The sequence below is a fragment of the Elephantulus edwardii genome, unplaced genomic scaffold (genome assembly GCF_000299155.1).
Source record: "Elephantulus edwardii isolate Elephantulus edwardi_28Jun2011 unplaced genomic scaffold, EleEdw1.0 scaffold00054, whole genome shotgun sequence".
NCBI lineage: Eukaryota > Metazoa > Chordata > Mammalia > Macroscelidea > Macroscelididae > Elephantulus > Elephantulus edwardii.
This window is the reverse complement of record NW_006399804.1, coordinates 15,873,206-15,887,903: the sequence shown is the minus strand read 5'-3', so window position 1 is coordinate 15,887,903 and position 14,698 is coordinate 15,873,206. Positions and strand designations below refer to the sequence as shown.

General features: G+C 41.3%; 1 protein-coding gene across 1 annotated transcript in view; it reads left to right on the top strand.

Moving 5' to 3' along the window:
- Positions 1 to 6,877: 6,877 nt before the first annotated feature.
- Positions 6,878 to 14,698, top strand: part of LOC102870663 (40S ribosomal protein S28-like) — a 76,602-nt gene continuing 68,781 nt past the window's right edge. The window contains exon 1 of the mRNA XM_006887114.1: positions 6,878 to 7,077. Within this exon, the coding sequence (XP_006887176.1) occupies positions 6,878 to 7,077 (200 nt within the window). The remainder of the gene's footprint in view (positions 7,078 to 14,698) is intronic.

Below are 14,698 nucleotides of genomic sequence, written 5' to 3'. Positions count from 1 at the left end.
TATTGAGCTTCAATCTGTAACGAAGGCTGCAGTCCTTGACCTTCTGCTGCAAGTGCTTCAAGTTCTTCTCAGTTTCAACAAGCAGGGTTGTGCCATCTGCATAATTCACACTGTTAATGAGTCTTCCTGCAATCCTGATGCCACATTTCTCCTCTACAGCCTAGTCTCCTAGATAGTATGTTCTGCATAAATGTTGAAAAAAATATGGAGATAGGACACATCCTTTATCCACACTCCCAATTTTGAGCCATGCAGTGTTTCCTTGCTTTGTTCTGACAACTGTCTCCTGGTCCAAGTATATGTTTCAAATAAGCACAATCAAGTGTTCTGGGATTCCTATTCTCCTCGGAGTCAGCCCCAGTTTATTGTGGTCCACACAATCAAATGCCTTTGTATAGTCAATGAAACACAGACATTCCTCTGGTACTCTCTGCTTTCAGCCAAGATCTATCTAACATTAGCTACAATATCCCTAGTACCATAGCCTCTTCTAAACCCAGCCTGCACTTTAGGCTCTGAATAATATGCACAATAAACTGTGGCCAACTCCTAGGAGAATGGGAATCCATAACGCTTGATTTTGCTTATTCGAAACATACACTTGGACCAGGAGACAGTAGTCAGAACAAAGCAAGGAAATATTGCATGGTTCAAAATTGGGAAGGGTGTAAACCAGGGATATGTCCTATCTCCATATTTTTACAATCTGTATGCAAAACAGATTTTCCAGCAGGCTAGGCTATATGAGGAGAAATGTGGCATCAGAATTGGAGGAAGACTCATCAACAATGTGCATTATGCAGATGGCACAACCCTGCTTGTTGAAACTAAGAACTTGAAGCACTTGCAGCAGAAGGTCAAGGACTGCAGCCTTCAATATGGATTGAAGCTCAATATCATGAAAGCAAAGATTTTTCACTACTGAGCCAATTGGCAGTATCAGGATAAACAGTGAAGAGGTTGAGATTGTTAACAGCTTTTGTTTGGCTCCACAATCAACACTCTTGGTACCAGCAGCCAGGAAATTATACATTGGGAAAGTCTACTGTCAGTTGGGAAATTCTCTGTTGAAGTGCTGTTCCAGTCATATTTTTTTATAATTTTCATCAAAATCTTGCTTGCATGTGATACTAACTATGCATGAGACATTGTATTAGTAAACATTTCTTACATTACCATTTTACTGCAACTAATGATAGAAATTAGACCATATCCTAGCTACAGAAATGACTCATGAAGATATTCCCGTTTTACTCTCTCAAGGATTAATAATGGTGGAGCTGGAATTCCTCCAGGTGGTCTGACTCTCTCAGTTCAAGGCTTTCAACTACTAACATGCACAGTTCCTCGGGAAGACACAGGGTCAAATGTACCTTGATTTGGGTGCTCTCATTTTATTTCCGTTATTGAGATAATAAGTTCAGCTTGCTTGGTTCCATGATAAACAACACTCTTGGCACCAGCCATCAGGAAATCAAAAGAAAAATTGCATTAGGAAACTCTGGTGTCAGGGACATTTCCAGAGTGCTAAGGAGGAAGGATGTCAGTCTAGAGTCTAAGATGCTCTTGATCTAGGTCATGCTCTTCACAGTTACTTGTTATGCATCAGGTAGCGGGACAATCACCAAGGTGACAGAAGATGAATTGATGCCTTTGAGTTGTGATGCTGGAAAGAGTCTTGAACATACAATTGATGGCCAAGAGGACAAACAGGTCTATCTTGGATAGGGTGAAACCAAGCTGCTTCTTGGAGGCAAGGATTGTGAAGCTCTGTCTTATATACTTTGGGCATGTAGCCCAGAGAGACCAGTCTTTGGAGAAGGATATCATGCTTGGAAGGATCAAGACCAGCACAGGAGAGGAAGACTGGATGAGATGGATTGACTCACTGACAGGGATAATGAGGGTAGGAGTGTGAGAGACAGTGAGATTGGCTCATGATAGAGCTGGGTCCACAGCTATTGTGCATAGGGTTTCCATGAGTTTATTCAACTCAATGGTACATAATAAAAAACAACAAATGGGCCTTCTTTGCTTGGCTCTTGTCTAATCCACCCTGTTCTAAGCCTGGCTATACCAATGAAGGAATTTCAGAAGCTGCTTAAGAAATGAATGACCCCCTGGAACAGTTCTACTCTGCAGAACTGTGGTTGCCATGAGATGACATTTGAGTTGATGGCAATTAACAACAATGGATCTCTATTCAGGTGATGGTAATATTGGGTGATGATAGTTTAATGTTTTCTCTATATAAGAACTTTTGTATCTGAACAAGGGACACAGGTTGGCGATAGGCTGGGGAAGGTGTTTGTCAGTACGTGGATGTATGCTCACACCTGCTTACTGTGAGCCACCTGCTTATCTGCTTCCTTTCAGTGTGTGTGTATAATGTTGACTATAGAAAAGTGCCACATAGTTGGCATCTTTCTCAGTAAACTGAGTCTTGGCTGCTGTGGACACAGTCCTTTAGTAGGATTGTTTGGTTTGTGGATATTGTTTGTTTTTAGCTGTCATCAAGTCATTTCAATGTGACATAAGACATCCATTATGCTGTGAGGTTAAGGCTGTGTGCAAGCAGCATGTTAAACTCCTGAAAGCGTGAGGCTACAAACTGGGGAATGACTCCCTAGCAACTTCTCTTGTTGTTGTTCTTGTCGTGACATTGACTCAGAACCAACGGGCAACTGGCCCTGCAGTGGTCTTTCAGAGGTAATAATTACATGGGAGGAGATTGCCTATCTTTCTCCCATGAAGTGGCTGGTGGATTTGAACCGCATGCCATTGGTATTGTAGCACAGATTCTTACCATTAAGCCACCAGAGCTCCCTATTTCCGAAAGGAAACTCTTATGACCTAATAATGTACGGGGCATTGCTCTACCAGTGCAAAAATTCATGGTTCAAATCTGCTATCTGATCTGTGGAAAAAAAGATGGCAGCTATCCTAGCAACTTATAGATGATTCTTTTCTGTCATGTTTTGGTTTGCATTTTTTTACTCAAAACATATTGCTGTCCAGTCTATGCTGATTCATAGCTGACCCTCTGTATATCACACAGGGGGGAGTTTTTCTGTACATCACACAGGAAGAGATTGCCCATTTTTCTTTCAAGAAGCAGCTGATGGATTTGAACTGCCTGTCTTTGAGTTACACACTAGGCCACCAGAGCTTCCTATACCAGGCCTAAGCCAAGGCAGTTTTGGGCTAGACTTAGTTCAATGGGAGAGCCCAGGTGATACAAACAATTTACACATTTGACAACTAACAGAAAGGTCTGAAGTTGGGGTCTACCTAGAGGCCTTGTTACTTACTTCTGAACAGTGCTGTTAGGTGCTGGTGAGTCTGCAACAACTATGAACAACAGATGTGAACCTTGTTCTGTCCAGTGCCATCTTCACTATCTGATGTTGCAGACCGAGGGTCCCAAAGAATGGAATAATTTGATAATTATTAATAAAGAGACAAACAGCCAGGAATGTGATAGAGCAGAGAGCATAAAACAGGGGGCCAGCAGTTCTTGACTGAAGACCCCAAGCCAAGCTTCTCTGTGTCTTTATTGAAAATTATCAGGAAGTAAATCACAAAGAGAATTCAATGCAAATGAAGCCAAGCTCTTTCTATTGAAAACCTTCTGCTTGACTCAGGAAGGAGGGGTCCACAAATGCAAGAATTTGGTCTACCCTTAGCTATTAACCTTGATGCCTCAGGGTGAACTCTAGCTCAGGAAGTAACACCTGGCTGTCTCCTGTCTTCAGGGAACAAACAGCTCATTTTCTAGGATCTGCCACAAGAGAAATCCCAACTTATATATCTGTAATTCCTTCAATTCCTGAACAAGGGTTTTCACATAATATTTGGTATAAAGTTTGGCTTCCCATAATCTGATATGCTCGAGTCCATGGCTACAGTCACTGGGTAAATCTTGTTGAGGGTCTTCCTCTCTTTCTCTGACCCATTGCTTTTCCCAGCTTGAATTATTTTTCCAAAGACTTGCCTCTCCTAACAACATGCTCAAAGTAGGTGAGACGAAGTTTTATTATCATTGCCTTTAAGGAGCCCCTGGTTTTACTTCCTCCAGGATAGACCTGTTTGCTCTTTTGGCAGTCCCTGGGACATTCAGTACTCTTCTCTAACACCACAACCCAAAGGCATCAATTCTTCTTGTCTCATCCATATTCATTGTCTAGTTATAAGCTGGGAGAACAAAAACCACAATGGCTTTGAAGACTACACACAAGGCAGTGATTTATTATACTCACCATCTTTCTTTTTTTTTTCTATAATTATATTTTATTAATTTTCGTAAACATTTACAGAGATTTTGGGCTTCCACTCATTCATTGTTGCACTATTCTCTCTACCCTCCTCCCAGTTTGTTCTTGTCCAAATGCCACAGTGCTTGTCAAAGCCAGTTCTGATTAATCTTCTTTGTCAGTGTATCCTTTGCCATTCCCTATCACTCCTCCCTGAGAGAGACTTCACCCTGAGTCATAAGGAAAAGGGCACGGCGTATTCTCTTAGCTACTTCCTGCTGAAAAGGGACGCTGTGGGTTTCAGGGTGAAGATCTTCTCTCACTACTCTAAAGGGCCCCTTTGGCAGTAGGAAACACATAGACTATTATGGAGATTGATTTTGGAATTTAGATGCACTCTTATTGATTGTGCTTGGCTGTACTTGTTCATATCCTTGAAGATGTATCATGGGGGTGTTGCAACCTAGAAGACACAAATTTGACTAACAAGTTATAAGTAGATGAGTCCAAAAATTATGGAAAAGTAAAAGAAAAGATTCTTTCATTGTTTTACAAACCCTCCCCCAGGTCCCCTCCACCATGTAGCCCTCACTCTAGTCTCCTGTGATGACAGAAATACCCAGTTACATCTCTCTTTTAGACGGTTCTCTCCCTCCTCTGCTTCAGTGCAGTATACATTATTGAACCCATCTTACTCAGTCTCTCCCTAACCCCAAGGACAGTCCCATTCTACAACAGTGGCATCATGTAATATTTGTCCTTTTGTGACTGGGATATTTCACTCAGCATAATGTTCTCCAGAGTCAACCATTTTGAATAATATTGCATGAGTTCCTTGTTTTTTAATGCAGCATAGTATTCCATTGTGCGAATATACCACAGCTTCTCTAGCCATTCGTTTGCTGATGGGCACTTAGGTTGTTTCCAACTCCTTGCTATTGTGAACAAAGCTGCAATAAACATGGGTGTGCATATATCTGCTTGGATGTCAGCTATGGTCTCTTCAGGGTATATTCCCAGTAGTGGAATTGCTGGGTCAAATGGTATCTCTATTTGCAACTTTTTGAGAAAGCGCCATACTGCTTTCCACAGGGGTTGCACCATTTTACACTCCCACCAACAGTGAATCAGGGTTCCAGTTTCTCCACAACCTCGCCAGCATTTCTTGTTTGCTGTTCTTATTATACTCACCATCTTTCAAGAGACTTTACAATTTTCCAACCATTTACAGCAGACCTGTTGTTGCCCAAGCTTGCACTATCCTCCCTATCTCTGATATGTTACAGGCACTGTGTGCATCATCTCAAACTGGCTCCGCTCCTCTTTTTCTCGCTCTTTACATTTCCCAGCAATCATTGCAAAAACCTTACACAGTTCTACTCTGATATACACTAAAAAGTTATGAGTCAAAATAGACAGAAGCTGGTGTACAGTTCAATGTTTATCTGGTTTTTCAAAACTTAATATGTACTTGTTGTTGTTGTTGTTGTTATGTGCTGTCAAGTTGCCTGCAACTCATAGCAACCCTATGCACAATAGCTTTGAACCTTTCCCTGTCCTGAGCCAATACACCTACCCTCATTGCCCTAGTTACTGTATCAATCCATCTTGGGGCATTCTTCTCCTGCGCTGTCCCTTCACCTTTCCAAGCATGATGTCCTTCTCTAAGGATTAGTCCCTCCTGGCCATAAGAGGAAGGGAAAATAAAACAAACAAAACAAAGAACCATACAAAAACAAAACCAGAATTATCTTTAGGAATTTTTCTCTTTATAACAGTTTCCCCAAAAATGATGTAAATGAAGGGGCTTTCTTAGATGTTTGATCAATGTATGCTGCACTGGAACAAGCTCGGAGCGCCATTTTTAACTTTTTGAATGGAATAATGTTCAGAAGCTTGCTCTTCAAAAGACCAGTGGTTCATTCAAACAATAGCTCCTGCTAGTGTTGTTAGGTGCCCTCAAGTCGATTGTGACTTGAAGTGACCTTATGAACACTGATCTGAACCTTGCACTACCACCATCACCATGATTTCTGACGTGCTCAAGCTCATTTTTAAAGTCAGTGTGCCAATCCATCTATCGAGGGTTTCCCTCTCTTTCCCTGACCCTACATCTTTTCAAGCATGACATATTTTATTCCAGGACCTTGCACTCATGACAGCACATCTAAAGAATGTGAGATGGTGTGTCACCATTTGTGTTTCTAAGCAGCACCCTGCTTCCATTTCATCTAGGATAGATTTGTATGTTCTCTTGGCAGTCAGTCGATGGGATATTCAATACTTCCAACACCACAATTCAAAGAATGATTATGGTTACATACTAAACACTCAAAAATAGTTTTAGAAATGAATGATAGAGGTAAAGAGTGAAGTGAAGGAAAGGTCCTTGGAACCAGATATCTCGAGGATCAATGGAATTCTGAGAGGTGAGATCTCCAATAAGGTAATCAATTTCACTTGGACCCAATTTTCTTGTCAAAATGAGGACCAGAATACCAGCATAATATATTTGTTGTGAAGGTTGTTGTTGTTAGGTGTCATTGAGTTGAGTATGACTCATACTGACCCTATGAACAAAAGATTTGAACCCTCTTCCGCCTGCCCGCGGCCGAACGGCCATCATGGATACCAGCCGCGTGCAGCCTACCAAGCTGGCCAGAGTTACCAAGGTGTTGGGCAGGACCGGTTCGCAAGGGCAGTGCACGCAGGTGCGCGTGGAGTTCATGGACAACAGGAGCCGCTCCATCATCCTCAACGTGAAAGGGCCCATGTGCGAGGGCGACGTGCTGACCTTGTTGGAGTCAGAACGAGAGGCGTGGAGGCTATGCTGAGGCCGCCGCTGGATCCTCGATGTCTCTTCTGCTTGGCCCCGGGAATGATATTCATTGTTCATTAAAATCTGTGTTGTGCTAAAAAAAAAAAAAAAGGTTTGAACCCTGCTCTATCCTAAGCCATCTTCACATATCCTGACACACTAGAGCCCATTGTAGCAGTCACCATATCAATCCAATGGTTGAGGGTCTTTCTCTCCTTTGCTGACCCTCCACCCTTTCCAGCATCATGTTCTTCTCCAAGTTATAGCCCCCCAACAACACGCCCAAAGTATGTGAGATGAAGTGTCATCCTTCTTTTCTCCAAAGAGCACACTGGCTGCACCCTCTCCAAGACATATCTGTTTGTTCTCTTGGCCATCCATGGAATTTTAGTTCTCTTTTCTAACACCACAGCTCAAAGATGTCAATTCTTTTTTCATTGTCCAGTTTTCAGATACATAGCAAGTAATCAGAATGCTATGGCCTGAATCAAATACACCTTAGTCCTCAAACGGAAATCATTACTCTTCAATAACTTGAAGAGGTCCCTAATTGCAGATTTTCCTAGTGTAATGCATCTCCTTATTTCCTGACTCCTGGTACTAAGGGTGCTATTTGTGGATCAAGCAAGATGAAGCTGTTGAGTTTCAATCTCCTCTCCATCCATTATGATGCTGCCTAATGGTCCACTGGTAAGAATATTTGTTTTCTTGACATTGAGACGCAATTCATACTGAGGGCTGTATTCTTTGATATTCTGTAAGAAGTTCTTCAAGTACTCCTCACTTTCAGCAAGCAATGTTGTGTTATCTGCAAATGACTTGTCAGTTGTCACAATTGACTTGACATTTCAGTTAACAGATGCACCTTTAGATACACTCACCAGTCTATGCCAGGAAGTTAAGAGGACAGTTGTCTGGCTAATGGATTGGAAGAGGTCCATATTTGTTCCCATTCCCGAGAAAGGCGATCCAACTGAATCTGGAAACTATCAAACATTATCAGCAATATCACATGCAAGCAAAATACTGCTGAAGATCATTGAAAAATGGCTGGAACAGTACATAGACAGGGAACTGCCAGAAGTTCAAGCAGGATTTAGAAGAGGCAGTGACACCAGGGACATCATTGTTGATGTCAGATGGATCCTGACTGATTTGATGGTTTTGATCCTCACCTCTATAAATTAAGAGACTGTGAATGTTTACTGCTTATGTTTGCCCCTTCCTGTAACTTTCCTTATCAAGGAACAAGAAATCAATGTCTTTGAATTATGGTATTGGTGAAGAGTATTGAATATACCATGAACTTCCAAAAGAACAAATAAATCTATCTTGAAAAAGGTGCCGCCAAAGAGCTCCTTGAGGGCAAGAATGGTGAGACTCCATCTCCCCTAACTCTGGGCAGGTTATCAAGAAAGTTTGGTCCTTTGAAGGGGAAACCACACTTGGTAAAGTGGAGACTTAGTGAAAAGAGAGGAAGATGTTCTCTGAGGTGAACACACAGTGACTACAAACAATGGGCTTAACCACAGCAGAGACAGAAGATGGTGCAGGATCAGGCAGAGTTTTGTTCTGTGCTGTACAAATGGTCGCTATAAGTCAGAGCTGATTTGGTGGAACCTCACAACAACAGCTCTCCTTAATGTAAGGGAAGATTAAAAGCCACAAAGCTGCACACAAGGCAGAGCTTTATTATATGTACCACCCTTCAAAAGGCTTTATGATTTTCCAACCATTGACAATCGTTCCTAGAGCAGCTCTGAGAGCCTTCTTTTGACTCGGCTTGCTTTTCTACCCAAATCTGAATAGTATATTAGCTCCTTCACCCTTACCACTCAGGGAGTCTTGGGTAGAGTCACCTAGCAATTAACCTCAGGCCATTGGGTGCATGGACATAAAAGTGTGATGGAATGCAGGTCTCCCAATGGCTTGGCTAAGTCTCCTCAGTTGTCCTTCTTTTCCCTACACCTCAGCCTAGGAGGGACTATGTCACATTCTGTTGCTGGAACCTAATGCTCCTACATCTCTTTCATGTGGTGAATGTGTTCACTCCCCTCTGCTTTAAAGGCCGTGTATTCCATGAGAACCTTCCCCTGGTGACCATCTGTCATCATCAGTGACAGGAACCCGGCGTGGAGGAATGCTGGACAGTGGTCAGGGCTGCCCTCTGGCAGTCATAGGAGAGACAGCGCCCTGCTCTGTTATTTTTGAACCAGGACTATAATGTGTGTGTAATGCTGTTTCTGGAATATATACGTCTCCAGGGACCCAGTGGGTGCACACAGGGTAGAAGAGCTTGTTTTATTGGAATGTCAATCTATTTCATTTTTTTATCGCATTTGGCATTTCTCTGAGCTAATTTCCTCCATGGAGTGTGGATCTGTGGTGATTTATGTGGGCAGAGAGTGCCTGAATTTGGGGTTACACAACCAGCAGAACTGGTTGGGAGTCTGACTCGCCTGCCCAGCTGTAGCATGTTAAGTTTGGCATCCAAGTTGCAAACATGTGGATGACGTGAAAAGCAAATGTTTTCACTCTTTCAGAAGAAGTGTAAATCCTTGGTTCAATCTGGTTCTGCTGGGAAAGTGGCAAATGTTGGTTTGGAGATGTCTTTTGGTAATTCTCTCTTGAAAGCTGAACTGGTTCACATCAGGGAGGGAGGTGTTATATCTTCTTGTCACAGTCTAAAACACAATTCCTGAAAAATTAAATAATCGCTCTTAGATTTCCTGGAGAGTAAAAGAACCTAAAATTGACAGGCCTATGAACAGAGGATGGCATTTAGCTTCTGCATGGCCTTTTTAGTTACTCAGTATGCCTGAACCTCTTCTATAGGTTTTCCGTCAAATGCCTGCAATTCACTTTTCAAAAGAACTGTGTCAGAGTGTGCTTCAAACCTTCTTAGTCTGCATTATACTTATCACTTATATCTATTCTAAGACTCAAAGAAAACTCATTTCATCAAATCAGAACTGACTCATAGCTGACCCTCAGAAGCTATAACTTGCACAGGAGACTGGCCCCTTCTTTCTGCTGAGGAGCCGAGGGTGGACTTGAACCACCAGAGAAACACTGCTTTTGGGTTACCAGTGAAACTCTTCATGGCCAACACCAGCAGAAGCTCTTTTAAAAGTTACTCCCAACTGTTGTTTTTCTGGGAAAATATTTGGCATTTTTCTATTACATTTGTTGTTGTTGTTAGGTGCCATCGAGTCACTTGGGACTCATAGTGACCCTATGTACAACATCCCTAAACTCTGCTCTATCCTGTGCCAATCTCACTGTCTCTGACACTCCCATCCCGATTATCCAAGTCACTGAATCAATCCACCTCATAGAGGGTCTTCCCCTCCTGTGCTGTCTCTCCACCCTCTCAATCATGATGCCCCTCTCCAAGGACCGGTCCCTTCTTACAACATGTCCAAAGTATGTCAGACAAAGCCCCAGAATCCTTGTCTCCAAAGAGAAACCTGTTTTAACCTTCTCCAGGATGAATCTATTTGTTTTCCTAGCAGTCCATGGTATTCTCAATACTCTTCTCCAGCACCATAGCTCATAGGCATCAATTCTCCTTCTAGCCTCCTTAGTCATTGTCCAACTCTCTGATGCATAACAAGTGATTACAAGGACCATGGCCTGTATCAGATGCACCTTAGTCTCCAGAGAGACACCATTGCTCTTCAGTACTTTGGAGAGGTCTCTAACAGCTGACTTTCCCATCACAACACAACTTTTAATTTCCTGGCTGCTGATGCCAAGAGTGTTTTAACTCTTACCAATGTCCAGTAAGATATATTTTAATGTCCCACATTAAAGGTAGGGAAATTGAGGTCTGGAGAGGTCAGCTACTTACCAAAGGTCACATGATTGGAACAAGGCTGAGCTGTTCGGGGAATCCAACTCTGTCTGACTCAATAGGGTTTACTTTGATCTCTAACTATGATGGTATACAAAACTGACCATACGTACCTCCAATGTACCAGGCCAGCCTGAGAAGAAATACAGTGGAACAGGGTTAAAATAAAACACAGGACCAGGAATAAGGGTGTCCAGCTCTTTACTGTCAGGGACATGAGTAGTAACAGTAATAATAATATTTTTAATACAGCAGCCTTTTGTCAGTTTGTTGTACTGTGATGGTGCCGTTCATTGAATTATTTCTCCTTCACATTCCCTCCCCAATCCCTGAAAAATGTGTAAATCCTCAACTGTGGCTACAATCTTGTTTGAGATTATGTTAATGAGACAGGTTGAGTGTTGGGTGCATCTTGATCTAATCTAGTAAACAATGAAAAAGATTAATCAAGCAGTAAATGAGAGAATCAGAGATGGAGAGGGGAGATGCCCTGACTCTTGAAGATTGTCTAACAGAGAGACAGAGCTTCCCCTTGACATGACCCCTGAATTTGTACTTATATCTCCTAAATAAGTCCTCTTCAATTTGCTGAACAAAGTTGTGTCATCTGCATAAGGAAGGTTGTTGATGAGTCTGTCTCCTAGGCTAAAGCCACATTCCTCTTCATAAACCCAACTTCTCAAGTGATTTGCTTAGCATAGAGATTGAATATGTAGGAGAAAGGATACAGTCCTGATACACATTTTTCCTGATTTTAAACAATGTAGTGTTCCCTTGTTCTGTTCTGTTCAGAGAGTAGTTTCCTGGTCTAGGTATAGGTTTCTTGTAAGCATAATGAAATGGTCTAGGATTCTCATCTTCTCAATGCTAGCCATGGCTTGTTGTTGTCCACATAGTCAAATTCTTTTGCATGGTCATTAAAACAAAAACCAGGCACTCTTCTGATATTCTCTGCTTTCAACCATGTTTCATCTGACATTACCAATGATATCCCTGGTGCCATGTTCGCTTCTAAATCCAACTTGAACGATGACCAGTTCTCTGGCAATGTACTATTCTAGCCATTTTTGGATGATCTTCAGCAATATTTTGCTTGCATGTGATATTAAAGATATTGTCCAATAATTTTCACATTGTGAAGGATCACCTTTCTTGGGAAAGGACACAAATATGAATTTCTTTCAGTCAATTAACCAGGTATCTGTCTTCCAAATTTCCTGACACAGACTGGTGATTATGTCCAGGGTTGCATTTGTTAGTTGGAAAATGCCAATTGAATTCCATCAATTCCTATACCTTGTGTTTTTATCCTTCCTCCATTTCCTTCAATATGAGAGATTTTTATTAGTTTTCATATTATCATGTGTTGTTGTTGTGTGCCGTCGAGTCATTTGCGATTCATAGCGACCCTATGTACAATAGCCTTAAACCCTGCTCTATCCTGTGCCAATCGCATTGCCTCTGACACACCCATCCTGATTACCCCAGTCACTGAATCAATCCACCTCATAGAGGGTCTTCCCCTCCTGTGCTGTCCCTCTACTCTACCCAGCATGATGTCCCTCTCCAAAGACCTGTCTCTCCTTGCAACATGTCCAAAGTATGTCAGACGAAGCCCCAGAATCCTTGCCTCCAAGGAGTAGCCTGGTTTAATCCTCTCTAGGATGAATCTGTTTGTTTTCTTGGCAGTCCATGGTACATTCAATACTCTTCTCCAGCACCACAGCTCAAAGGCGTCAATTCCCCTTCTGTCCTCCCTAGTCATTGTCCAACTCTCTGATGCATAACAAGTGATTGCAAAGACCACGGCCTGTATCAGGCACACCTTTGTCTCCAAAAAGACACCGTTGCTCTTGAGTAGAAAGGTCCCTAACAGCAGACTTTCCCATCACAATACGTTTTTTTTAATTTCCTGGCATACATGTATAATATTTTATAATATCAATTACAATTCATCAAAGCTTTTTATTATTACATTTCATCAAATCCTCTATCTTCTTTTATTTTTTTATTAAAAAAAGAATTTTTTATTTTATATTGCTTTGCTAAAAAAATTCATATATATTGTGTTTGGCTATATCCTTGAATCATTCCCATTCATTATATTTTACAAAATTAATCAACATTGAACTATGCCCACCATTACCCTGTCTTTCCAGGTTCCCATCAGATCTTCTTTTGATGGTTTCTGGACCATCACTCAGTATTGCAACCAACTTGAGACTTACTGTTATTTTTTCAGTCTTTCAGCTCTCAAAATGTCAAGTGTGTTCTTCTCTTTTTATTCTCCAACTCCAGTTTTTTGTACATTCTTCTATAATGCTTTGCTTTATCTTCGCAAGCTTTCCTTGGAAATTTCCTATTCAACTCTTTTACTTCAGCATCTCTTCCCTTTGTGTTGGTTTCTTAACACTCTAGTGCCTTTTTCAGAGTCTTGTCTGACATCCATTTTTTTCTCTTTTCTTTCTCCTCTGTCTCCGAAATGACTTTTATGCTCTTTTATATCTTTGATATCATTCTACAATTCATCTAGTCTTTGATCAATAGTGTTCAATGTCTCAAACCTGTTCTTGAGATGACTTTTAAATTCAAGTGGAATGGACTGAAGATCATATTTTAGTCCTTGTGGACTTTTTAAATTTTAGTTAGCTTCAACTTGAACAATTAGAAGCACTTTGCAGAAGATCAAGGACTACAGGCTTCTAAATGGATTACATCTCAACACAAGGAAGAAAAAAATTTATGACACTTTGTCATACAGTGCCAATAGATAACATATGATATATATATAAAAGAGAAAAATTGTCAATAATTTCATCTTATTTGGGTCCACAATCCTTTGATGCTAGCAATCAAGAAGCCAAAAGAGGTATTGCATTGGAAAAGCCTGCTGTCAGAGAGCTCTCCAAAGTACTAAGGAGCAAAGATGTAATGATTCAGGCTATGGTCTTTTTAATTACTTGCTATGCAGTTCAGAACTGGAAAATGACTAAGGATGATATAAGAACAATTAATGCCTTGGAGTTGTGGTGTTGGAGAAGAGTACTGAATATGCCATGGGTTGCAAAGGGTACATCTTGGAGAAAGTACAACCAGAATGCTCCTTTGAGGCAAGGATGGTGAAACTTTGTCTTACAAACTTTGGGTATGTTGTTAGGAGAGGCTACTCCTGGGAGAGGAATATCATATTTGGAAAGATGAAGGGTCAGTGATGGAGAAAAGACTCCTCAATGAGATCGATTGATATGGTGACTGCAGTAGTAGACTCAAGTGTGTCAGAGATGAAGAGGATGGCACAGGATAGAATAAGATTCAGCCATTATTCATAATGTTTCTATAAATTGTCCTCAACATTGACAGTACTGAACAAAAATAACATCTCCTAAATGGTGAGAAAAGAAATTTATGTTTTATAAAGCCATTAACTTGTAGTAATTTGGTTTCTGCAATACAAGGTGACCAAAACAGATCCTTGTGTAGAAAGCTATGCCAGTTATTTCAGATGCCAGTAGGGTGACCCCTGGTGAGTAGGTTTCATCAGTATTTCCAGAATAAGGAAGATAAGGAATAAAAGCCTACTGGGGAAAAAATATACTTCAAACACTGTTGTTGTTGTTGTTAAGTGCCTGCCGTCAATTAGCAGGCGACTCATAGCGACCCTATGAAGGAGAGTCCTCGACGCTTGGGTGCCTTTCATCCTCTCTCCAGGTTCATAGGGTTTCTGGAGGCAAGCTATTATGGAAGTGGATGCCACTCCTCCTTCCATGCTTG